This window comes from Salmo salar, chromosome 07, assembly GCF_965601325.2.
Source record: "Salmo salar chromosome 07, fSalSal1, whole genome shotgun sequence".
Taxonomy (NCBI): domain Eukaryota; kingdom Metazoa; phylum Chordata; class Actinopteri; order Salmoniformes; family Salmonidae; genus Salmo; species Salmo salar.
Window position 1 is genome coordinate 32061970 of NC_138297.1, and position 27681 is coordinate 32089650.

General features: G+C 43.5%; 1 protein-coding gene across 1 annotated transcript in view; it reads right to left on the reverse strand.

Moving 5' to 3' along the window:
• LOC106609064 (insulin receptor substrate 2-B) overlaps positions 1–21852 on the reverse strand; it is a 35397-nt gene extending 13545 nt beyond the window's left edge. The window contains exon 1 of the mRNA XM_014207442.3: positions 17513–21852. Within this exon, the coding sequence (XP_014062917.2) occupies positions 17513–21578 (4066 nt within the window). The 5' untranslated portion in view covers positions 21579–21852. The remainder of the gene's footprint in view (positions 1–17512) is intronic.
• Positions 21853–27681: the final 5829 nt, after the last annotated feature.

Genomic DNA, 27681 nt, shown 5'->3' on the forward strand with positions numbered 1-27681 from the left:
CTGGAGTAAAACATGTGTTTTTATAAGCCCATTCATTGCGCAACAATTCTAAAATGTTAACAGTTTTGGTGCATGTTTAAAAACTATTTATTTTATATCTCGACTGATAATTGAAGCACGCCTCCCATTCACCAGTCAAGTGCAAGCAACAGTAGGCTATCAGCGTAACATCTTTACAATGTGAGCCAGTATGCATTTTTAAAACGTACTTAATTGTTTGAAACCTGAATGTTTTACTTCATATTATGAGGCATGTCTTACCTTGCTTCAAAGTTGCCTACAGGCAAAATCTGACATTAGAAACGTGGAGGCAATTATTTTTCAATTCAATTTCTCCTGCAATTTCTACCGATCTGTGTGCCTGTTACGATTGCCATATGCTCATTTTCGTGGAACAGTTTCATCTCAATAATAAAGTTTGTTTTCAAAATCACTGTCACGTATTTATAAAATTCTGAATTCAAATGATAAAAATCTAAAAGTTTAAATTAAACTAACGCGAGAGCACCAGCCTCTGCCATATGGACACATTGATGACACACGTGATCTATTGGCGGCTAAAGAAATGAGTGCATGGAACTACAGATAGCCTATGGGCCAATGCAGCAGTAGGCCTATAACTTTTGTCAGCTAAGTAAAAATACATAAAACCGACAATAAAGTAAAAAAATGATAAGATCCAGTTCTTTCAAATCGCATTCATCTCTATACTGAGCCCGTTTACCTCCCTTTCTATCGGTCTTGAGCTATCGCTAGTTAAGTGCAACATTGTTTCAAATCAACTGGGTCTGGCCTGAAGCTTTCCACTAGCGAACTTGCAACATTGTATCAACTAGCCTATTCTGGGCTATCAGACAACTGTTTTTGCCCAAAGGAAAATAGTAGTTCTCTTTCACACAGAGGCTTGGTGATTATCAGGACAAAAATTGTTTGAAAGATTTTTCAAAATAGACCTATTGTAAGGAACTATTATCATTCGTAACGGATGTACAAAAAATAAAAATAAAAAACTTTGACTGGCTATGTGATGTGAAGAAAGAAAATGAATGAGAAGCTCAGCTTATTAGTTGTGGTGAGTTAAGAATCAGAAATCCCAAAATGGGCACTTTCCTATATTTGCCCACAGAAGGCCAGGTACTTCTATGCATGCTCAGTCATGCGTGCACGCTCTGTTAACATAAACAGGACAGAGAAACCAGACACTTGCTCATACGGAGCACTCAAAAAAAGCTACATTTTTGTTTCCTCACAAGTGTAGCAGGTTGTGAGCCGTAAATAATACATGCAGTGAAATAACGTAATGGTGATTAATAACACTTCGACACGTACGAACACACTGGTGTGATCATTCTACAGTGATCCCTGTAGCGTGTGCTCAAACCGGTGTGTTTAGAACGTCCCGTTACGATTGACACAACAGTCAGCGTTAGACCTGGCCACATTTTGCAACACATTCTTAACAAAGCTGTCCTCAATGTGAGCAGTTTATTTTTGGATGCAATGTTAACCTGTTGGGGGTAGGGGGTGGTATTTACACGGCCGGATAAAAAAACGTACCCGATTTAATCTGGTTACTACTCCTGCCCAGGAACTAGAATATGCATATAATTATTGGCTTTGGATAGAAAACACCCTAAAGTTTCTAAAACTGTTAGAATGGTGTCTGTGAGTATAACAGAACTCATATGGCAGGCAAAAACCTGAGAAGATTCCTTACAGGAAGTGCCCTCTCTGACCATTCCTTGAGCTTCTTGACTCTATATAATGAAGACTGAGGAACTTTGCTGTAAATGTGACACTTCCTACGGCTCCCACGGCTCCCATAGGCTCTCAGAAGGAGGGAAAAAGCTGAATGATGTAATTCCAGCCCCAGGCTGAAACACATTAGCGCTTTTGGTAAGTGCTCTATCAGAGGACAATGGGCTTAGGCGCGTGCACGAGTCGACCCCATGTTTTTATTTTCTATCGTCTTTGAACCTAAACAGAGATTCCCGGTCGGAATATTATCGCTTTTTTTAACGAGAAAAATTGCATAAAAATTGATTTTAAACAGAGGTTGACATGCTTCGAAGTACGGTAATGGAATATTTAGAAATTTGTCACGAAATGCGTCGTGCTCGTCACCCTTCTTTACCATTCGGATAGTGTCTTGAACGCACGAACAAAACGCAGCTATTTGGATATAACTATGGATTATTTGGGACCAAACCAACACTTGTTATTGAAGTAGAAGTCCTGGGAGTGCATTCTGACGAAGAACACCAAAGGTAATAACATTTTTCTTATAGTAAATCTGACTTTGGTGAGTGCTAAACTTGCTGGGTGTCTAAATAGCTAGCCCTGTGATGCCGGGCTATCTACTCTGAATATTGCAAAATGTGCTTTCGCCGAAAAGCTATTTTAAAATCGGACATATCGAGTGCATAGAGGAGTTCTGTATCTATAATTCTTAAAATAATTATGTTTTTTTGTGAACGTTTATCGTGAGTAATTTAGTAAATTCACCGGAAGTATGCTAGTTCTGAACGTCACATGCTAATGTAAAAAGCTGGTTTTTGATATAAATATGAACTTGATTGAACAAAACATGCATGTATTGTATAACATAATGTCCTAGGGTTGTCATCTGATGAAGATCAAAGGTTAGTGCTGCATTTAGCTGTGATTTGGGTTTATGTGACATTATATGCTAGCTTGAAAAATGGGTGTCTGATTATTTCTGGCTGGGTACTCTGCTGACAATCTAATGTTTTGCTTTCGCTGTAAAGCCTTTTTGAAATCGGACAGTGTGGTTAGATTAACGAGAGTCTTGACTTTAAAATGGTGTAAAATAGTCATATGTTTGAGAAATTCAAGTAATAGCATTTCTAAGGTATTTGAATAACGCGCCACAGGATTCCACTGGCTGTTACGTAGGTGGGACGATTTCGTCCCGCCGACCCTAGAGAGGTTAAGACATCCGTAGAAGTAGCGACAGCATAACAATTCTCATCCAAACCGGAAGATGTAGGCTACATTGGTCTTAACTCAGCTGACAAACCATAATATGAATTAGAAATTACTATTTACAATTCATCACATCACGGGTGACCTCACAAGTGATAGAAATTATTTAGTAAAACACTTTCTAGAAAATCGAAAGTAATCCGACGATAGGTAGTTTGTGCAAGCAGCCATGTTTGTTTTTTTCGCATCAACCAAAGATAAACAGTTACAAGGAGTTGGGTCTGTTAGCAGTATGCATATTGAAGGGGGTGTGTCGTCTACCATCATTCACTTCCGGAAGTTTACCCGAAAGATGAGTGAACCATCCCTTCACCTCGTTTTGTTATAATATCTTTGGTCTGAGACGTTTAAGTGACAACCAGAATGCATTGTATGACGTCAACAAACATGGCACCGCAAAACTGGCAATTAGCTTAGCATTAGCTCATCATAAATCAGTAAAAAAAAATAAAACAATTCAAGAAATGTTAGGCAGAAACTGTAATGATAACGTAAAAAGACACTGATAGGAATGAAAATTATTAGTAGTGGCGAAGGCAATGTGGGGGCCACCTGGGGAAATGTGCCAGGGAGGAAAAAGTTTGCGCCTGGGCTGCTCAGTAATGCCTCAAAAAATGTCCGCAACAGTAAAATGGGCTACTTCTATTAACTAGGCACACCAATTCAAAACTGATGTTCAAAAATAGAACTTCAACATCTCCTTCACAGAGTTCATCAGGCTGTTTGTGGCCTGTAAAATGTTGTTCCACTCTTCAATGGCTGTGCAAAGTTCCTGGATATTGGCGTGAATTGGAACGCACTGTTGTACACGTCGATCCAGAACATCCCAAATGGGCTCAATGGGTGGCATGTCTGGTGAGTATGCAGGCCATGGAAGAACTGGGACATTTTTCAGCTTCCTGGAATTGTGTACAGATCCTTGCGACATGGAGCCGTGCATTAGCATGCTGAAACATGAGGTGATGGATGAACGGGCACCACAATGGGCCTCAGGATCTTATCACGGCATCTGTGCATTCAAAATTACCATTGATAAAAATGCAATTGTGATTGTTGTCCATAGCTTATGCCTGCCCATACCATAACCCCACCACGTGGCATTCTGTTCACAACGTTGACATCAGCAAACCGCTCGCCCACACAACGCCATACACGTGGTATGCGGTCCAGGTTGGATGCACTGCCAAATGATCTAAAAACGACATTGGAGGTGGCTTATGGTAGAGAAATTGACAATCAATTCTCTGGCAACAGCTCCGGTTGGACATTCCGACAGTCAGCATGCCAATTGCACGCTCCCTCAAAACATCTGTGGCATTGTGTTGTGTGACAAAACTGCACATTTTAGAGTGTCCTTTTATTGTCCCCAGCACAAGGTCCACCTGTGTAATTATGCCGTTTAATCATTGTCTTGATATGCCACACCTGTCAAGTGGATGGATTATCTTGACAAAGCAAAAATGCTCACTAACAGGGATGTACAGAAATTTGTTCACAAAATCTGAGAGAAATTAGCTTTTTGTGCATAACATTTCTTGGATCTTTTATTTCAGCTCAACAAACATGGGACCAAAACTTCACATGTTGCGTTTATATTTTTGTCAGGGTAATTTGAAATTGACAAGTTGAAACATGGCCTATAGATAATTAGCAGGCAGCATGCCTTGGTCTGAGGCCAGCGTGGGTTGCACAGCTATTTTCACCTTCCAACAGGACAACGACACTTACCACACAGCCAAGACAACGCAGGAGTGGCTTCAGGACAAGTCTCTGAATGTCCTTGAGTGGCCCAGCCAGTGCCCAGACTTTAACCCGATCAAACATCTCTGGAGAGACATGAAAAATAGCTGTGCAGCGACAGTCCTCATTCAACCTAACAGAGCTTTAGAGGATCTGCAGAGAAGAACGGGTGAAACTCCCCAAATACAGCTGTGCCAAACTTGTAGCGTCATACCCAAGAAGACTCGAGGATGTAATCGCTGCCAAAAGGTTCTTCAACAAAAGTACTGAGTAAAGGGTCTGAATACTTACGTAAATGTGATATTTCAGTTTGCAAAAATAAACGTATTTTGCTTTGTCATTATGGTATTTGTGTGTAGATTGAGGGTGATAATTTTTTTTTTTTTTTAAATAAACATTTAACCCATTTAAGATTAAAGCTGTAAATTAACAAAACGTGGAAAAAGTCAAGGGGTCTGAATACTTTCCGGATGCACTGTAAATCAGCGGAGGATGCTGCAGGGAGGACGGCTCATAATGGCTGGAACGGCACAAATGGAACGGCATCAAACGTATAGAAACCATGTGTTTCATACCAATCTACTCATTACCACAAGGCCATCCTCCCCAATTAAGGTGCCACCAACCTCCTGTGATATACTACATACATAAGGATCTGCATGTCATTGTGTCAGTAAGGGGAAAACGCTGCATGAAACCTTCTTCACTCTTCAGTAAACATAGTTAAAGATTACATTGAATCCTACCTTTGGAAGCACATCTCATGAGTAGCAGACCCTTTTCCTTTCTTCCTATGCCAATCAAATTTGCCTAAACCTACTGTCAAGCTACCAGGTTGTTAGCTAGCGAGGTAACATGACTGAACAACGTTGTTTGTTATGAAACCAATAACTAGTGACACGGGATTAGTTTAAAATGGCCCGTGACATGGTTTGTGAAATTATATAAAATGTGTGCAAAAGCCGATAAAGAAAAAAAGAAAAAGGCACGTCCGGTAATATTTCGTTTAACAGTTTCGGCTAGAGTTGTTCTCTTTGCTGTTAAGCTGCAAGCGTGCCTGTCGTGTTTTCACTCTCTGACATTGAGGCTGCACAAAAACTATTATTGAAATGAAACTACCACGAAAATGAACATATGAACATTACAACTGACACGCAGATCAGTAGAAATTGTATGATAATTTGTATACTTCCCCAAACTTGAAACTCAAAAGCTGCCGATGAAGTCTTTATAAAATAATTGCCTCCACCTTCCTATTGTCGGATTTTCAAGCAAGGTAAAACATGCCTCATATGTAGTAAAATATTCAGGTTTCAAACAATTAAGTATGTTTTCAAAATGCATACCGCCTCCAGCTCACATTGTAAAATGGTCGGTGATGCGCCGATAAACTACATTAGGCAGGTTCTCTCCTCCCGGTCAATTTGGCTGGCAACAAATTGATTTATTGGCTTTTCTTTTTTTTGGGGGGGGGGGCGGGGCAAAAGCTGGCAATATGCAGTTAATGGAAACCCTGGTCTTGAGTTTAATTTATTCAGACCCTTTACTCAGTACTTTGTTGAAGGACCTTCGGCAGCGATTATAGCCTTGAGTCTTCGTGGGTATTATGCCACAAGCTTGGCACACCTGTATTTGGAGAGTTTCTCCCATTCTTCTCTGAAGATCGTCTCAAGCTCTCTCAGGTTGGATGGGGAGCGTTGCTACTATTTTCACGTCTCTTCAGAGATGTCCGGGCACTGGCTGGGCCACTCAAGGACATTGAGACTTGTCTCGAAGGCACTCCTGCGTTGTCTTGGCTGTGTGCTTAGGGTCGTTGTCCTGTTGGAAGGTTGAACCTTCCAGTCTGAAGTCCTGAGCGCTCTGGAGCAGGTTTTCATCAAGGATCTCTGTACTTTGCTACGTTCATATTTGTCACGATCCGGACGAGTCTCCCAGTCCCTGCCGCTGAAAAATATCCCCACAGCACGATGCTGCCACCCCCATGCTTCACCGTAGGGATGGTGCCTGTTTTCCTCCAGATGTGACGTTTGGCATTCAGGTCAAAGAGTTCAATCTTGGTATCATCAGACAAGAGAATCTTGTTCATCATTATCTTTCGGCGCCTTTTGGCAAACTCCAAGCGGGCTGTCATGTGCCTTTTACTGAGGAGTGGCCTCCGTCTGGGCACTCTACCATAAAGGCCTGATTGGTGGAGTGCCTCAGAGATGGTTGTCCTTCTGGAAGGTTCTCCCATCTCCACAGAGGAACTCTGGAGCTCTGTCAGTGAACATCAGGTTCTTGGTGACCGTCCTCACCAGGGCCTTTCTCCCCCGATTGCTCAGTTTGGCTGGGCGGCCAGCTATAGGAAGAGTCTTGGTGGTTCCAAACTTCTTCCATTTAAGAATGATGGAGGCCATTGTGTTCTTGGGGACCTTCAATGCTATAGAAATGTTTTGGTACCCTTCCCTAGATCTGTGCTTCATCACAATCTTGTCTCGGAGATCTTCGGACAATTCCTTCGACCTCATGGTTTGGTTTTTGCTCTGACACGCACTGTCAACTGTGGGACCTTATATAGACAGGTGTGTGCGCGCCTTTCCAAATCATGTCTTATCAATTGAATTTACCACAGGTAGACTCCAATCAAGTTGTAGAAACATCTCAAAGATGATCGATGGAAACAGGATGCACCGGAGCTCAATTTCAAGTCTCATAGCAAAGGGTCTGAATACTTATGTAAATAAAGGTATCAGTTTATTTTTAATACATTTGCAAAAATGTTGTGTCATTATGGGGTATTGTGTGTAGATTACTGAGGAGATTTGTTTTATTTAATCCATTTTAGATTAAGGCTGTAACGTAACAAAATGTGGAAAAATGAAAGGGGTCTGAATACTTTCTGAAAGCACTTTATTCTTTCCTCCCATTCCTCCAGCCAAATCACAGGTAGTCCTTTGCCAATATGAGCAAATGAGCCATTTTATGCAGTATTATATACACTAAACAGTGTGAAGTTAAAAATCAAATGTGTTGTATTATTATGTAGAAGTGTGAATTTCAGTAACAGGTTTTTGGAGAACGTTTAGCAAACGTGACCAAGCGTCCGGAGGACGGGGCGAACAGGACGCTAGGCCACTTCACCGTGGCATTGTGATACTACTTGGTAACGTGATACTTGGCCTGGTATCATTTTGGTATGGTGACAAGCCTACTGTGATCATTGGCGGCTAAATAACCTCAGTTAGCGCACGGAACTCAGAGATGGCCAAAGGGGTTTTCTAATGATCAATTAGCCTTTTAAAATGATAAACTTGGATTAGCTAACACAACGTGCCATTGGAACACATGAGCAATGGTTGCTGAGTGGGCCTCTGTACACCCATGTAGATATTCCATAAAAAAGTATAAATCTACCGTTAACAGCTACAATAGTCATTTACAACATTAACAAATGTCTACACTGTATTTCTGATCAATTCGATGTTATTTTAATGGGAAAAAAACAAGGACATTTCTAAGTGACCCCAAACTTTTGAATGGTAGTACGTACACGAGGGGTCCGTTTTTTCATCTTTTCTCAAATACTATTAGACCATTACCATGTCAATCAACGCTTGAATAGAATCATAGCTAACACCCCGGATGTTAAAAATGCTACACAGTCGCTACATTCCCATTTGTTTTTATTGCAGCCTCGTTTGAATGCTGTGGTTACACAAAATGTGTTGAAATCAAATCTTGTGCTTATTGAGGTGGAATGACCCAGACTTACATCGTCATTCATAGCAACTTATTACAGAGCAACTTATTATACAGCGATAAGGAAATTAATGAGCTCTCCCCAATAAACGTCAACCTGCAATTAATGAGACGGGTATATAGCCTACTAAAACACAAAAATCGATTTGACCTAACATCTTGTGATTACATTAACATCTGTATGTATTTACGTCAGAGTGTTTGAGAGCAAGTTTAGGTTCTTCGACACACACACACGTCCAGTTGCCTGTGCCTGGGTATTGTCCTGCTTTACGTCCAGTGTACATTCTGTAGTGCACTACATAGGGAATAGGGTGCCATTTGGGGACGCAACCTACATATGCTTACTGCTAGGCCCGGCTCATAAATAAGTGTCAGTCTGAAAATAAAGCAGTAAATATAGATTGAGGTGGTATTGGAAAGGGCAGTTAGCGAACACTCAACAGCAACTAGCTGATACGCCGCTCCACGAAACTTAACTCAGCCCCATACTACCAGTAACCAGTATACTCAGTCACACTCTGAAGGGGACCAATGGACGTGGGATAGGAATGGGCAGCAGCTAGCTAACGCCCTCTACCCTCTCTACTCTAAGCTAAAAACAGTAGCTAGCTAGCTAAAACTCACTACTCTGTACTCAACAGGACCATAACCAAGCTCCAAATAACTCCATGCTCCAGACAACAAGTAGGCTACACTCACACTTTCACACTCTGGAGCCTACCTATGGATGTCACAGGGATAGGAAAGGGCAGCAGCAAGCACAACACTGTACGCTCTTTCAACCATGCTCCACACACACAGACAACCCTCCATATAACTCACTCTGAAGCCAGGGTCGTGTTCAGTATGGCACACATAGCAAAACAAGAAGGAAAGTCTGTGCTGTTATCTATCAGACAACTTCGAATAGTAGCCGACATTCTGCCCATGTTCCCGTTTCAAAAGATTTCACTACGGCGTGCCCTAATGAACAGGACCTAGTAGCCCACTAACTTCCCTGTCTCACTCCATTTCCAAACATTTTCTCACGGAGGAAAAAATGGAAAGGGTACTGAAAGAGACTCAGGTGTGCCTGGCTGCTCAAGGCAGGTCACAGGAAGTGCATTCCTGTGTGATGATGCGTTTCCTGTGCCTCTTGCCGTGCTGCTGAGACATGCTGGGCCAATTAGAGCACATCAAAGACCATCCGCATGACTCAGACACACAACAGCGGAAACACACCCTTCATCAGAAAAGTGTTTTTTCCCTACGGAAAACCAGAAACACGCATACCCACAAACAGTATTGATTCTCCTATGGGAGCATGACCTCGCTAAGGGGGGCAGAAAGGGGTCAATGCAACAGACACACACACACTCACCTCAGGAGAAAACACAGACACACCACACGTGAACACACACAACTGCATGTCAAGGTTTCTCCATATTACCTTGGTACTGTTTGACCTACTTTGGCACACTGGCCAGGCTCAGGGTCAATGAACTTATACCCCTTTGTCCATTTCAGCCCCAGCTCAACAGTTAACATATGAGTCAGCCTGTGGCTGCATGAACCTATTGAGTCAAACTATCAAGCACCAATCACCCCGGATGACATTGCTCATTGTCTAGGATTTGTTTGTTTCATTAGATGGCTCTTAGGATATGTTGTAGAAGAAATTATAGGTTAAAGGCTCAAAAGAGAGATGCTTGTCTCACTTAACACCGGATAGACTGCACTTCACACACACACACACACACACACAAGCAGTGTGCGTGTGAACACATGTTTACTAGGCTGACACCTCATGCTTCTTTCCTAATGGGCTGTCAAACCAACCCAATCTTGTCTGTACTGTAGTAGGCATGTAGTGTACTAAACGGTACACTAATGTTCTGGGGCCGGATTCACAAAACACTACTTACGAAAAAACGTAAGAAGTTTAAGTGGAAAGAAAATACAAGTTCACAAGATAGATCGTAAGTGCAATTGCTCAAAATGTTCTTAGGGAACATTGCAAATATCTTTCCTAAATAATTTGTAAATATCTCCTTATGTGGCATTGACATTGGTGACGTGCTTGAAACCATAAATAAGCCTGTGACAGGGATGATAGGATTTTGCCCACTATAATAAAGTGTTGATAAATAAATGTAATACATTTAAAGTATCTGCTTTATGTCTCGAGAATACATAGATTTTTTAGTTGGCTCGCAAACCATTTATACACAAAAACAAAATGTTATTTTTCATTCATTATAGCAATCAGACTAGCTTTTTAAAAAAATGGATAACCAAGGAAAGCACAATAAATGCTTCAGCAAACAAGTGCTTGTAGTGATGGTGGAGGAAATAGTAGCCAGGAAAAGGTTGCTGTTGGGGAGACTTGATAACAGCGGGGTCACTGCAGAGACCAAAAAGAGAGGATGGCCGAGTCAGTCTCTGCCGTCGGGGGTAAGGCAAGGCACAGTTCATGGTTACAAAAGTATCCATTCATCACAAGACAAGGGTTTAGCTGTCCTAAAGCTAAAAATCTCTTAAGGATTGTCCCCCCCGTTTTTGCCTAAAATGACATACCCAAATCTAACTGCCTGTAGCTCAGGACCTGAAGCAAGGATATGCATATTCTTGATACCATTTGAAAGGAAACACTGAAGTTTGTGGAAATGTAACATTACTGTAGGAGAATAACACATTAGATCTGGTAAAAGGCAAAAAAAAAACGTGCTTTCAAATTTTGGGGGGGGGTTCATCGTCTTTGAAATGCAAGAGAAAGGCCATTATATGACTAAGGAGTCTAGGAGAAATTGATTTTGGCCACTAGATGGCAGCAATGTCCAAAGTTTTTGACTGATCCAATGAACCATTGCATTACTGTTCAAAATGTTATCAAGACTGCCCAAATGTGCCGAATTGGTTTATTGATAAATTTTCAAGTACATAACTGTGCAGTCTCCTCAAACAATAGCATGACATTCATTCACTGTAATAGCTACTGTAAATTGGACAGTGCAGTTAGATTAACAAGAATTTAAGCTTACTGCCCGTATAAGACATGTCTATGTCCTAGGAAATTCTCTAGTTACTTACGACGTCATGCTAATCACATTAGCTCAACTGTACCACCGGGGGGGGGGGGGGGCGCACCGATCCTGTAGATGTTAAGTACATTTCCAAGAAGAAATCATAAAACAGAGTAATTGAGGAATGCCAGGTGTAAGTAGACAAACAAAAATAATTCAATTGTTGCCAGTAACAGTTCATCACTAACCCCCTTGATAACATGAAAACACTACCAGCTCTACCAGCTCTGCTAGGGCGAGTAAAATGTTCAGAGAGGTGTTCTCTCATTGTGTCTGGAAATAGCTAGCTAGTAAGCTAGCCAACTTTAGCCAGTTGGCTTGGGAGCTTGACCGCCGTCGGGAGGTCAGAACGCTCAGATCAACCCTACTCCTCAGCCAGTCCTGAATTGTTATGAGTACCACTTCAGCGTTGCGGTGGCACCCCCAGCCCCCACGGTGGCACGTGTGACACCCACACTGCTCAAATCATAAGCAAATGCACCTTTTTTAGCCTAATAATCATCTTGGTTGAAGACTGCCTCAGCAGGAATGGTAGGCTATAGACTGTTACGGGTACTTGGCTGCTCTTCCTTAGCTAACTAGAAATTTGTTTAAAATGTACAAATCAGGGCTCTGCCTACAATTTTCTGACAAGGCGGTGCTGATGTAGGCCTAAGGTTGGGTCAGTCAACTTCCCCCTCAGGAAGTTGGAGCATTTTGCATTTTTGAATGCCATTTCCTGAAAGAGTCTTAAACTATATCAAACTATATCAAACAATGTAGACAACACAGAAGTCTTGTGTTGAATCCTAAATGAAATTGAGGTAGTCATCTCAATGACACCTTCACATTTTTTCTAGGTTAAAATGTAGGAGTATTAATTATTAGGTGTCTATGTCAATAGTCCAGTGAAAATGGCTTCTTAACGTTGTTTGGGGATTACTGGATTAGGGCGATATGGCCAAAATATCACAGTATTTTTCCAATTTTGGGTGGCATTTTATGTTTCTCAATTATAAAAATTGTAAAATTTGCTTTATGAGTAGTGCGTGACCCTAGAGTGGCAACACATACAGTACCAGTCAAAAGCTGACACCTACTCAAAGGTTTTTATTTTTCTATATTGTAGAATAAAAAAAAGTGAAGACATCGAAAATATTAAATAACACACGGAATCATGCAGTAACCAAAAAAAGTGTTAAACAAAAATATATTTTAGATTCTTCAAAGTAGCCACCCTTTGCCATGATGACAGCCTTGCATACTCTTGGCATGCTTACAACAAGCTTCACCTGGAATGCTTTTCCAACAGTCTTTTATTTAACTAGGCAAGTCAGTTAAGAACAAATTCTTATTTACAGTCTAGGAACAGTGGGTTAACTGCCTTGTTCAGGGGCAGAACGACAGATTGTCAGCTCGGGGACTCGATCTAGCAACCTTTTGGTTACTGGCTCAACGCTCTAACCACTAGGCTACCTGCCGCCTTGAAGGAGTTCCCACATATGCTGAGCACTTGTTGGCTGCTTTTTCTTCACTCTGCGGTACAACACATCCCAAACCATCTCATTTGGGTTGAGGTTTGGTGATTGTGGAGGCCAGGCCATCTGATGCAGCAGTCCATCACTCTCCTTCTTGATCAAATAGCCCTTACACAGCCTGGAGGTCCTTATATGTTGAAAAACAAATGATAGTGGGACTAAGCGCAAGGGGCGGCAGGTAGCTTAGTGGCTAGAGGGTTGGGCCAGTAACCGAAAGGTTGCTAGATCGAATCCCTGAGCTGACAAGGTAAAAATCTGTCATTCTGCCCCTGAACAAGGCAGTTAACCCACTGTTCCTAGGCCGTCATTGTAAATAAGAATGTTAACTGACTTGCCTAGTTAGATAAAGGGGAAAAAAGAACAGATGGGATGGCGTATCGCTGTGGTAGCCATGCAGGTTAAGTGTGCCTTGAATTATAAATCACAGACAGTGTCACCAGCAAAGCACCATCATCACACCACCTCCATGCTTCACGGTGGGAACCACACATGCAGAGATCATCCGTTCACCTACTCTGTGTCTCACAAAGAAACAGCAGTTGTATCCAAAAATCGCAAATTTGGACTCATCAGACCAAAAGGACAGACTTCAACCGGTCTAATATCCATTGCTCATGTTTCATGGCCCACACAAGTCTCTTCCTATTGGTGTGGTTTCTTTGCAGCAATTCAACCATGATTCACACAACTGTTCAGATGAGATTGATGTTGAGATGCGTCTGTTACTTGAACTCTGTGAAGCATTTATTTGGGCTGCAACTTCTGAGGCTGGTAACTCTAATGGACGTATCCTCTGCAGCAGAGGCAACTCTGGTTCTTCCTGTCCTGTAGCAGTCCTCATGAGAGCCAGTTTCATCATAGTGCTTGGTGGTTTTTGAGACTGCACTTGAAGAAACTTTAAAAAGTTCTCAATTTTCCAGATTGACTGACCTTCATGTCTTAAAATAATGGACTGTCGTTTCCCTTTGCTTGTTTGAGCTGTTCTTGCCATAATATGGACTTGGTGTTTTACCAAATAGGGCTATCTTCTGTATACCACCCACACCTTGTCACAACAACTGATTGGCTCAAACTCATTAAGGAAAGAAATTCCACCAATGTACTTTTAACAAGGCACACCTGTTAATTGAAATGCATTCCAGGTGACTACCTCATGAAGCTGATTGAGAGAATGCCAAGAGTATGCAAAGCTGTCATCAAGGCAAAAGGTGGCTACATTAAAGAATCTCAAATATAAAACATTTGGAGATGTTTAATACTTTTTTGGTTACTTCATGATTCCATGTGTTATTCCATAGTTTTGATGTCTTCACTATTATTCTAGAATGTATAAAATAGTAAAAATAAAGTAACTCTGGAATGAGTAGGTGTCCAAATTTTTCACTGGTACTGTACATTCTAAGTGACTTCAATGGGTTCCTCTACTTTGACTGTTTGCTACTGTTCAATTAAACTTCAACCCCTCCCAAAAAAATCTGCATTTCCTGCACTCATTTGAGATCATTTCCAGACTGCCACGTAGGGCTGCAAGATATGGGGGGGGAAAAAAAGAGGCTTGTTTTTAACCAAGTGTTGCAATTGCGATTTGCCTTGCGATTAGATCAAAACACTTACGTGAACCGTTGGAATCACAAGAAAATAATGATTATTCTAATTCTATGGTTAGAAGATAATGAATGAAAATGCCAGGGAGGAGTTATTGTGACAAGGTTGGAACCAAAGAGTTGGTCATCGTTTCCTAGGGCACCCTATTATCTTTAGCTACATTAAATATTTTCTTAGTTACTTCATGTAGCTAACAGTCATGCTTCGCCTATTCCTCTGATTTAGAAGATAAGGTTGTAAAAACAACATGCTGATTTAGGCCAGACCATCAATGGTATCAGGCTGTATTAGCTAGCTACGTTTGCGCTGACTCAGTACTTTTATTAGCTAGCTAACTATCGATTAGCATTAGCGGTTAACACGACATAGCCACAACTCGCTAAGACAAATTAGCTGTTTGCAGATGTAAGAAACACAAACTTATAGTGTAATTATAGAACGCTTGTGGATTTATATTAAGAAGCAAAGTGGAAACAGCGTCGCAGTCATCAACGTTGCTGCATTAACCATGCAGGCTGAATGCAAGTGTCTCGTGGTCGAGCAACAATAAAACGCGCTCCTCGAGTGACAGGGCTAGTAGGTCTGTGGAAAGTGGCATAGAGAGAGATGACTCAACATTTACATTTAAGTCATTTAGCAGACGCTCTTATCCAGAGCGACTTACAAATTGGTGGATTCACCTTATGATATCCAGTGGAACAACCACTTACAATAGTGCATCTAAATCAAGTAGCAGAGTAAACTGTAACAATTGACTTCATGCAAGGCGCATCACATTTAGAAAACCAAACATTTAAATACTGTTATAGAAGGTAAAGTAAAAACCCAAACTGGTCCGTGCATCAATACCGGTATATATTAAAATATGGTACACCTAGGGCTGTGGCAGTCATAACATTTTGTCAGCCGGTGACGGTCAAGTAAATAACTGCCGGTCTCAACTGACTCAGACCTTTGGAACATCTACATTTTAAAAAGTCTAATAAATCCATATAATATAGCCTACACCATCACAATAAATACATTATTCATTTTAGACAGGTCTAAAGAAATATGAAAAAAAAATGTATATTTCAGAAGAACAGAATAGCGTACTCAGTTGTCCTTATGTTAGGCCCGGATCTGGCTATGCCATATTGGCTGTGTTAATTTAGCAGCAGTTAATTTAGCAGACAAGATTTGCTTAGAATTCCGTGGGATTATTTTATAGTATGAAGAATACAATTGGACATAGCTGAATAAAATATATTAAAATATATTCCAAACAATTTCAGGGAGTGCACACATACGACTATTTTGTGTTGAGCGGTTAACAAAGAAACATGTCAATCTACTATCCTCATAGTACAAAAGTTAACGTAGTCTATTGGTCAACTTGTACTTCTGAGTGAGAATTACAATGGGGGATAGTAGGCTGGGACAGATGTGGGGTGCGATAGATCCCAAATTAATACAACCGCTAATATAAAAAAAAAAAATTTTATTTTTTTTTTAAATCAATGAGGCTGAAAGTTTAGCTTAAAATGTTGATAAACTATTAGGCTATTTATTCACATTATAAGTGCATTTAACGGTCACTTTTGAGAATGTTGTTTTCCTGCTAATTGCATTTTGGAATATTCGTGCTTATAGCCTACTGCCATGTGCGCAGTAGGCTATAAGCACGAATATTCTGTGACCGTAAATGCAATTATGCGTTATTAATGTGCATTTTTATGGTGAAAATTATCTTCTCCAAATTCACACGCCGCCTATGTATGCCAGTTAAGCTCTACACCGGTTGTAAAATTGATTGTGTTTTTTTTTCTCCTTGCCCAAGTCCTCTGATTGGCCTAGCTCCAACTTCAGACGGTTGAGTCAAAAACCAATGTGCCAACCAGAAGTCTATTTTTGCATATTTTACATTCCTTTTTCATACCAGCGTACTTTGAACTCAAATTGCGTGCATGGTACGCAAAACGTGTGCAAGTTGGCAGGTCTGCAGAGCGTCTTAGTGCTCATTCTGAATGCTCAGTGTGAAACACTCTGAATTTAGGAAGGGACAATCTGTCAACCTTTGAATTTACAAAACGCTCTGAGCGCCCTCTGACACTTGAGTGAATTTACGAAGCACCCTTAAAACTCATCCAAGGTGTTACATTTTAACTCATGACTGATGCATCTACAGCATGACACAGGAATGCTGCTGATTCATAAAAAAACATTTTTTTAAAGTGTGTGCAGAGTGTAGGGCTGGGAATTGCCAGGGACCTCGCAATACGATATTATCACGATGTTTAGGTGCCGATACGATATGTATTGCCATTCTCACGATTCTATATGTATGTATTGCGGTTCAATACTGTGATTCTATGTTGCAAACATATTGCTCATTATATGTCTGCTGCAGCTGGAAAAGAGAGCATGAGAAAATGTGTTTTGATCAGTCATGGAAATAAAAAGTGCTGAAAACAAAATTGGCTCACAATTTAAAAGGAAGATGGAGAACAAGCTATTAAGTAAAAATACTGGACTGTTGGTGCAGGTACAGCCAACTAGTGCAAAAATAGTATTGCGATAGTCAAAACGAGACGATATATCATCAAATTATTTCCCGATATGCAACTATCGATTACCCCCCAATCACTAGTAGAGTGCAGTAGGGGAGAATCCCTCTCCTCATTATCACCTTTTACACTGCAGGGCAAGCATGCCTCCCTGCATGCAAACAGACACAACTGGAGGACCACACACACAGAACTCCTACAAGCACACTGAACACAGAGCAGATGTAAGCACGGACACAGAAACACACAAACACAGACCCCACCTCATCCCCCACAAAAATACTCTGTCACTCACCCGTGAATGTGGCAGTCATCCCGTCTGACTTGGTGAAGTCTATACTGGCGTAGACGCCATTGTTCTCTGCTACTGGCACAGTCACATTACCAGCCGAGGTGGCGTTGGGGGTCGGCCCGGTTCCCCCCTGTTGCTGCTGGGGTATGGGGAGTGTGTTAGATTCCTGGTCCTCTCTCAGCTCCAGGGCAATGTAATTGAGGCCATTCTGATACCCCACAGAGACATTTCTGCACATACGTCCTCCAGGAGGGCCCCCAGAGGAGGCTGAGTCCATGCCCAGATCAGAGGGCCCTGGCTGGGCAGGGAAACCGGCCAAATCTACCCCTATCCCCTCCACACACATCCACACGCTGTCAAAGGAGCCAGAGCCGGCCCACTTGGAACCCTCAGCCAGGAGAGCTCCGTTGAGGGCCGAAGGGTTGGCTGAGCCCGAGGGGGGATTGGTGCCGGTGCTAGAGCTTGTGGTTCTGCCTCCTCCGGGGGTGGAGGAGAAGGTTTCAGAGCTGTGTCTGCGTCGCCCCTGGGGGTCAGCACGTACCACTTTGGGGGGCTCAGGCTGGGGGCTGGAGGATGAGGGAGGCGTGACGGGGTGGGGGAGTAAGGTAGGGGGGTACCGGCCCTCCATCACACACAGGTGCTGCAGCATGGCTGTGGGGCTACTCTGTGACCCCCGCGACCCCTCACCCTTGCTAAGGTTAAAGGTCATATCTGTGTAGTCATCTGTTCCCGTCCGCCAGTGAGCACCAGAAGATCCAGGAGCTCCGCTCAGGGAGGAATTGGCGGTCAGGGGTCGAATGTAGCTGGGTGGGTTCCATGGGGCCACCAGAGAGGGTCTGGGGGACTGGTTCTTAGCCAGGCGGCAACCATCATCACCCCCACTACCACCACCTCCAACCTCTACACTCATATAGTCCTGGTTCTGGGGAGGGGAGTGGCGCTGCTCGGCGGAGCCCATCGAGGGTGAGACGTACTGGTCAGAGAGAGGGCAGGATGTGGGGGGTCCGTAGGGATCCCCAAACTCGATGTTGATGTACTCGCCGGGGCTGGAGGGTCCCTCAGCAGCAGCTGGCTCACTAACCCTCAGTGACCCGTGGAAGCTGTGGCGGCCCAGGGGGAGACGGTTGGGCCGAACCGCAGTTGTTCGCCGGTCACCGCGAGCCGCTTGGTGGTGGGCCCCGTAGGGCGGGGGGTGGTGAGCGTGAGGGGTGTCTGACCCCCCACTACTGAAACCCTTTGTCGTAACGCCAGTGACCTGGGAGTAGACGGGTTTCGCCGGGGAGCTCATGGGCACGTATTCCTCGTGCTCCCATTTTCTCTGTTCTCCATCTCTGGCTACGGGGGCCTTGTAGGAGCGAGGCAGGGAGAAGTAGGGACTGTATGATTTGGGGGTACCTTCAGGGTTGCTCAGTGTGTAGTATCCCCCCTCGTTGGAGAGCTTCCGTCCTCCTGCCTCGTTCCCTCCTCTTCCACTGCTGTATGACATGTCCATGTACTCTCCAGTCTGAGGCCGCTCCACTATACTACCAGAACTACCGACACCCAGACCCATGTTACTGCTACTGCTGTGGGGACTTGGGGAGGCCTGGACTGGGGAAGAGGAGCTCGGTCCCCCTGGTAGCATCATCATGTAGCCTTGGGGGTCCGTAGGCTGGAGGGGTTGGAGCTGGTGGGCTGAGCGTGGGGCCAGGGATGGGCTAGAGGCCTGGGGGGAGTGAGAGGGCTGGGGATGGGGATGGTGAGAGAGAGAGTGGTGATGGGGATGAGAGTGGGAGCTAGGTTGCATAGGCATGTAATCCGGGGTGTCACGGGGTGAGGCTGCCACCCCACACAACATGGGCATATAGCCACTGTCCTCCTTGGCCGAGGAGGAGGGGTAGGAGGAGAGAGGAGGGGGTCGGCCCTGGCTGTGCTCGGAGCAGGAACTGTAGTCAGAGCGGAGGGAGGAAGAGGAGGATGAAGGCTGGTTGCTGCTGCCGGTGGGGCCCAGAGACAGAGCCTCTTCCACAGACACCAACTCGTCCTGTGAGAATGTGGTCTGGGTCATCTTCTGGTACACCGCCACGCCGCTGCTACCGCCGGCAACACCACCCTGACTCCCGGGCCGCGTGAACGAGTGTGTCCGCCGCCTCAGAGACCGGTCTTCGTCCGTCGACGTGCTCTCGTCCCGGTGGGGGGCCTCAGCGCCGCCAGAGCTACTCACGCTGCCCGCTCCAAACACCTCACGGTGCCAGCCCATGGCCATGTAGTCGCTCAGGCTGTTCTCTTCTCTGATTGGTGGGGTGTTGCCCAGCGAATCGGGTGTGTTGCTACGGACTCGGAAGTAGCGAAAGTCTCCGGGGCTTGAGCCGTACTCGTCTGAGGAGTTGAAGCCTCCGTCAGAGGGGGAGCCGCATATGGATGCGCTGGAGGGCCGGGTGAGGGTGTCAGAGACTGAGCCGTGACCGCTGCTGCTGGACACGCTGACGGGGGAGGTGGTGGAGGAGAAGTGGGAGACTGGGAGCGAGGCGGAGCGGGTGTGGCAGTTGGTGGCCGGTAGCGCCCTGGCGTAGCGCCCTCCTCCCCCGGTGTTCCCTGCCCCACCCCCACCCCCACCCTCCTGGCGCCCTAGGTGTATCCGGGCTGTGTTCAGGTGGATCAGGCTTCCGGTAACAGACCGGAATGGCCGGTTCATCGTCCCTTCGCCTTCACTCGACGTCCTGAAGCGGTAGCCACTGGCACCAGAGCTCTTACTCGACGGTGGCGTACCGACCGCTGACTCAGTCCGGGAGCGGCGCTGGAGACCCGTCTGGCTCGGCGGCAGGTTGCCTAGGTGACGCCGGGTGGTGATGAACGCCATGGGGTTGGAGCCCGATGATTGGCTTTTACTCCTGGGGCGGATCTCTGCGAAGGCCTTCAGAGCCTTCATGGTCTCTAAGATGGTCTCGTGCATGTTCTGAGCCACTACAGAGTCATCTACCTGCATCCATATCTCCCCTGGTCCTATGGAGGACGACCGACCCACCTCGATGAAGAAGAAGCTTTCTGAGTGTCCACATCGTCTGATGTTCATTAGCTGGAGGTTAACATACGGTGTCTCAGAATTTAGTTTGACCAGATGGATAGTTTTAGAAGAGAGGCATAAACGATACACACCTGTGAGGTTCTTGGTCTGACCCAGCCCTTTGGGTTTCACGTTCACCTGCCACACCTCTTTGAAAACCGTACCTGGTGTGACTGTACCATAGCCATCATCCAACTCGTCAGAGTCTAAATGCCCCTTTTTCCCCTCACTCATCAGTTCACTCAGGGCTACATACCAGTCCTCTTGCTCCTGCTCGTTTTCAGCCACAATGGCAAAGTACTCATCCTTAGTGTAGAGGGCTATGAGGTGTTTGTTCTTGGAATCCGCTCTTTTGTTGACGGTGAAGCACTGATACAGATAGATCACCCGTTTCGGGGCTACTGCTGAAGACCGCTGGCTACTGCGGAATTTTTTATCGCTGTCATAGTACTCCAGCCGGCTGAGGCCTAGGTGGCTCGCCCCCCTCAGAACGAAAAACCTCTTGTGTCCATGCTTCTGTTTCCGTAGGTAGCCACACTTCCGAATGTCGTCCATGACCCCTGAGGTAGCGACGCTAACGTTAGCATTCGCAGCCAATTGAATCGCAGCCGACGCCGCGTTCACCGATGCAGCGAGTGCGTGGTGGCTAGCAGAGGGGTCCTCATGTACCAGGTTCAAAGACGACAACGAGGCTTTCCTTACCGGGGACCCAGGGATGTTTTCACCAGAGAGAGTATGCTGCTGTTGATGTGTCGCCGCCTGATAGTGGTGCAACAGCGGGCGTTGTTCTTTGGGCAGCGAGCTCTGGGGGTAGTGATGGTGGCCGTGGTGGTTGGAGGGCGGCAAGTGCTGATGAAAACGAGCTCCACTGCCACCGCAGATATTCAATAACGGGGAAGGGGGTTCCCCAATTGAGGTGTAGCCGTTGGCTGCCGTAGCCGCTGGTGTCGTCCCGATGCCCCTCTGTTGCGTCTCCACCAACAACATAGCGGCTTTGTTTTCTTGGTAATTCATAAAATTGGCCATTTATAGAACACAACCAAAGGTCACTTTACCTAAGCAGTGCTGTGGACCTAGACCCCATTCTTGTTTAGGAGACGGGCTCCGGCTGGCGCTGCTGTATTGTGGTGGCTACACGGCGCGATGGTTAGCTACAATCAAAGCAAAAATGTCAGATTGTTGAGTTAAAAACGACCGGTCCAGGCCTCTTCGCGAAAAACAAGTATCCAATATGGGGTTTTATGAAATAAAGCCGCCCCTGTGCAACATACCCACGTTTCTATAATCGTTAGAATCCAAGCTAGCTGGCTAGCAATCTGTCCCCTTCTCCCTCTCTGTACATATATCTAGAGAGCGGAGCACAAACAACACGTGACTGATGCGTCATCCATAAGTAGGAGGAACATGAGCCAGACGGGGCTTCTCATTGGAAGTTCAGCGAGATTGACAGGAACTGACAGGCAAACGAGACAACTGTTTTGTGTCATTCGTGTTTTACGTCAATACGGTGGACCAATGAGACATCGCACATATTTTCATTAGTTTAAGAGAGGTATTCGAGATGATTGACAGCTGACTGGCCAATGATTATAGGTACAGTGGATAGGCGTTGGTTGATGCTATTCCTTTCATTGGACATTATTGTTGATTGACCACTGTTTTGATTTGGCACGAAGGTGTATTTTTATTTAACTAGGCAAGTCAGTTAAGAACAAATTCTTATTTACAATGACTACCTAGGAACACTGGGTTAACTGCCTTGATCAGGGGCAGAACGAGAGACTTTTGGCTTGTCGGCGCTGGGATTTGAGCCACCAACCTTTTGGTTACTGACCCAACGCTCTAACCACTAGGCTACTTTCAAAATGTGCCCCCAAAGAACCCCTTGCCTCTTTCCCATTTGGTGTACTTTACAGATTCCAAAGAAGTGGGCTCCAGTAAAACCATTGGAACGGTTGGAGATATTACCAAACTGATAGCACCTATCCGATTATTTTAGATCTGCAAAATTGGAAGGGCCCGGTGTCACAGTCAGGGGCCACAGTAATTATTTAGGGTGTTGTTTGTAGAATCCGTTGACAATTTGTGTTTTCTTTTTGCAATCATCTTGTTTGTTAGCTTGCTGTAGAATGATTAGTGGTGTGAATCATGACTCAGCATGCCTATGTTTTGTTGTTGCCGCTTGGCGCTTGTGCAATAATTTACCTGTGACCTGTGTCTGGTCAAGCTCCAGAGAGACAGACATGGGTGTAAAGGAAAAGAATGAGTTATTCATTCTTTCCAAACATTATTTTAATCGCTACAGTATCATGATCTTTTCACATTCATTATTTGACATGGGACATCCCTGGATTGGACTAGTCCCCCCCGATCTTTATTTTTTTATTTTTTTATTTAACCTTTATTTAACTAGGCAAGTCAGTTAAGAACAAATTCTTATTTACAATGACGGCCTACCCAACATGGATTTATCAAACAATACTGGCCATTGAAGGAGTGGAAACTCCTTTGCTGGCATATCTGTAAAAAATTATACCACAACTTTTAATAGTCATTGTTATTTGTTCTGTCAGTACTTTTGTTAGACGAATGTTCAACAGTATTGCATTGGCATTACAACAGACAGTTTGAGCGTCCTCTACTGGTTTCCTTAGTACATTACAGAAGGTCTGCCCATTGTGCTGTAAGTGTTATGCTGTCTGATAATAATGGGACCACCATAATATGTTGTAATAGTCCTGATTAAGCAATGTGCCAGAGAAAAACGCAGTTGGGTGTGCTGTAGTTACATCTATAGTGATGTATTGTAGTTGTTGGGTTATTTTATCTAAAGATGCATGGACATAGAACTAAAATGGAATAGTGAATAGTAAAAGTGCTTACCTACTTTGCATGCTTACACATATAATGCTATAGGCTATCACCTTTTCTCCCCCCCTCACCAATCCCCCTTCAATTCCCTCCATCCATCCTTCCCCTCTACCCCTCCCACTCAACCACCATTCAACTCCAGATTACATAATTCATCCCAAAATGACTGTTCTCTAGTCTCCTTCCTATTCTGCATGCCATACATTGCATTCAGAAAGTATTCAGACCCCTTTGCTTTTTTCACATTCACAATTACAGCCTTATTCTAAAATTGATTAAATTATGTTTTTCCCTAAATAATCTACACACAATACCCCATAATGACAAGGCGAAAACAGTTTATTTAAAAAAAAAAATGCAAATGTTTTATACAAAAAAAAAAAAAAAACACTTATTTACATAAGTATTCAGACACGTTTGCTATGAGACTCGAAATTTAGCTCAGGTGCATCTTGTATGCATTCATCATCCTTGAGACATTTCTACAACTTGATTGGAGTCAACCTGTGGTCAATTCAATTGATTGAACATGATTCGGAAAGGCACACACCTGTCTATATAAGGTCCCACAGTTGACAGTGCATGTCAGAGCAAAAACCAAGCCATGAGGTTGAAGGAATTGTCCATAGAGCCTCGAGACAAGATTGTGTCTAGGCAGAGATCTGGGTAACAGATGTCTGCAGCATTGTAGGTCGCCAAGAACACAGTGGCCTCTATTAGTCTTAAATGAAAGAAGTTTGGAACCACCGAGAGCCTTCCTTGAGCTGGCCGCCCGGCCAAACTGAGCAATCGGGGGAGAAGGGCCTTGGTCAGGGAGGTGACCAAGAACCCGATGGTCACTCTGACAAAGCTCCAGAGTTCCTCTGTGGAGATGGGAGAATATTCCAGAGGACAACCATATTTTTTGCACTCCACCAATCAGGTCTATATGGTAGAGTTGCCAGACGGAAGTCACTCCTCAGTGAAAGGCACATGACATCCCTCTTGGAGTTTGCCAAAAGGCACCTAAAGGACTCTCAGACCATGAGAAGCAAGATTCTCTGGTCTGATGAAACCAAGATTGAACTCTTTGCCCTGAATGCCAAGCGTCACGTCTGGAGGAAACCTGGCACCATCCCTACGGTGAAGCAAGGTGGTGGCAGCCTTGTGTAGGTCTACGATCTTGTCCCTGACATCCTTGGAGAGCTCTTTGGTCTTGGCCATGGTGGAGAGTTTTGAATCTGATTGATTGATTGCTTCTGTGGGCAGGTGTCTTTTTTACAGGTAACAAGCTGCGGTTAGGAGCACTCCCTTTAAGAGTGTGCTCCTAATCTCAGCTCGTTACCTGTATAAAAGACACCTGGGAGCCAGAAATCTTTCTGATTGAGAGGGGGTGAAATACTTATTTCCATCATAAAAATGCAAATCAATTTATAACATTTTTGACATGCGTTTTTCTGGATATTTTTGTTGTTATTCTGTCTCTCACTGTTCAAATAAACCTACCATTAAAATTATAGACTGATCCTTTCTTTGTCAGTGGGCAAACGATACAAAATCAGAAGGGGATCAAATACTTTTTTCCCCCCACTGTACAGACATATTGTGCAATACATGCATTACTATGTTTAACCAGTATGAATTACAGAACATTATCATTAATAATAATAATTTCTGGAGAGCTATGTGCAGGCTTTTGTTCTAGCCTGACACTAATACACTCTATGACTAACTAGGGTCCAGGCTGAAGTGATCTGTTGATTGAAGTCCACAATAAATATTTCTAAAACCGATCTGGTTAGTGCTGGACAAGAACAAAACCCTGCAAATCATAGTATTTATGTCACGGTTGTCGTATGAATGAGACCAAGGCGCAGCGTGTGTATCGTTCCACATATTTATCTATCTGTGAAACTATGCAAGACATACAATAAACTATAAACAAAAAAAACTAACCGTGACGAAGAGGTGCAACATACACTAACTCAAAATAATCTTCCACAAACACTAGTGGGAAAAACATCAATTTAAATATGATCCCCAATTAGAGATAATGATGACCGGCTGCCTCTAATTGGCAATCATACAAAAAACCCAACCTAGAAAAAAGAACCTAGAACCAAACATAGAAATAAATAAACTAGACAAAACCCCCCAGTCATGCCGTGACCTACTCTACCTTAGAAAAATACAAGCTCTCTATAGTCAGGACGTGACAATTTATGCTCATCCTAATGTACTGTAAATGGTGTTTTAGTCTGTTGATACATATTCCCAACACAGCAGACCAGTGAAGTGTTGTAATATAATCTGTCTGTAGTGCTGGACTGGAAAAAAATCTCTGCAAACTCAGACAGTAGCCCCCATGTACAGTAAATGGTGCTTTAGACAGATACTTATTCCCAGCAGACTAGCAGTGTTACCATACACTCTGTGTAGTGCTGTTGAAAGAAAATCTGTTAACCCAGATTATACTGTAGGCTAAATTATACTTTAGTCTGATACATATTCCCAGGCAGCAGCGTGTTATAAAATAACCTCAATCTGTCTGTGGCTCTATCTATGATTAGGTTTATAAATGGTGCAGAGGGACTATAATCTGGGTTTGCTGTTTTTTGTTCCTGACCAGTAGTAGAACATTGAAATGGTAATGTATTGTAGTCTGATACATATTCCCAGGCAGCATATAATCTGTGTGTGGCTCTATCTATGAGCAGGTTTATAACTGGGGCTGTAGTGTGATTATAATATGGTAAAGGATGACCCAGCCCTCCTACACATGATGTCCTTCTAGGAGCAGGCAGACTGCCCCGGCCGCAGGGAGTAGAGCAGTAGATAATTCATAGATTTATACTGAATAAAAATATAAACGCAACATGCAACAATTTCAATGATTTTACTGAGTTACAGTTCATATAAGGAAATCAGTCAATTGAAATAAATTCATTAGGACCTAATCTATGGATTTCACATGACTGGGCATACAGATAACAATCTGTTGGTCACAGATACCTTTAAAAATATGGGCCTCACAATGGGCCTCAGGATCTCGTCACAGTATCTGTGTGCATTCAAATTGCCATCAATAAAATGCAATTGTGTTCAATGTACATGTGGTCTGCGGATGGACGTACTGCAAATGTTTTTTTAACGACGTTGGAAGAAGATTATGGTAGAGAAATTAACATTCAATTCTCTGGCAACAGCTCTGGTGGACATTCTGGCAGTCACCATGCCAATTGCACCTTGCCTCAAAACTTCAGACATCTGTGGCATTGTATTGTATGACAAAACTGCACATTTTAGAGTGGGCTTTTATTGTCCCCAGCACAAGGTGCACCTGTGTAATGTTCATGCTGTTTAATCAGCTTGTTGATAAGCCACACCTATCAGGTCCATGGACTATCTTGGCAAATGAGAAATGCTCACTAACAGAGAAATACTATTTTTATGCATATGGAACATTTCTGGTATCTTTCATTTCTGCTCATCAAACATTGGCCCACCACTTTACATGTTGCGTTTATATTTTTGTTCAGTGTAGATAGCCATAGCATCATTGTATCTGTCCCATTATGGCGCATGTGAGAGCATGGGCAGCGCCATTGAGGCCATCTTCATTTTGAAATAGTAAATTTTCTTATTCTACTATTACTATACTATTATTCTACTTGAGCAGCAGCAGCTGAAAAATGAGCTCCTACAAATATTGAAATTTACATGGTTTTTAGAGTGAAGTACATCGGAAAAAAGCAAAAGAAAACTGCAAGACTGAAGAGGAGAAAAAACAAGCAACAAACAAAGAAGATACGCTTTTGAAAAATAACTATTTTTCATAAAATTGTAGTTATCTTAGCTAGCTGAATTGTTTACCAGTTGCTAAGCAGTTGCTAGGGACTCTTTTGGAAGAAGCTAGCTAGAAGCTAACAAGCAACAAACAAAGAAGATACGCTTTTGAAAAATAACTATTTTTCATAAAATTTTAGTTATCTTAGCTAGCTGAATTGTTTACCAGTTGCTAAGCAGTTGCTAGGGACTCTTTTGGAAGAAGCTAGCTAGCTAACGAAGAACAACAAAGAATATCTAGTTAACAGAAGAAAAGAAAGAGATAATCAGGACAGAAGAAAAAGGATATCAAAGTGAAACAGTTCTCTAAAGACACAAGAGACAATAATACAAGAAACAACACTTCTGTAGCTTGTCAACTATGTGTCTGTCTATCCCTGTTCTCTCCCCTCTGCACAGGCCACACAAACGCTTCACACCGCGTGGCCGCTGC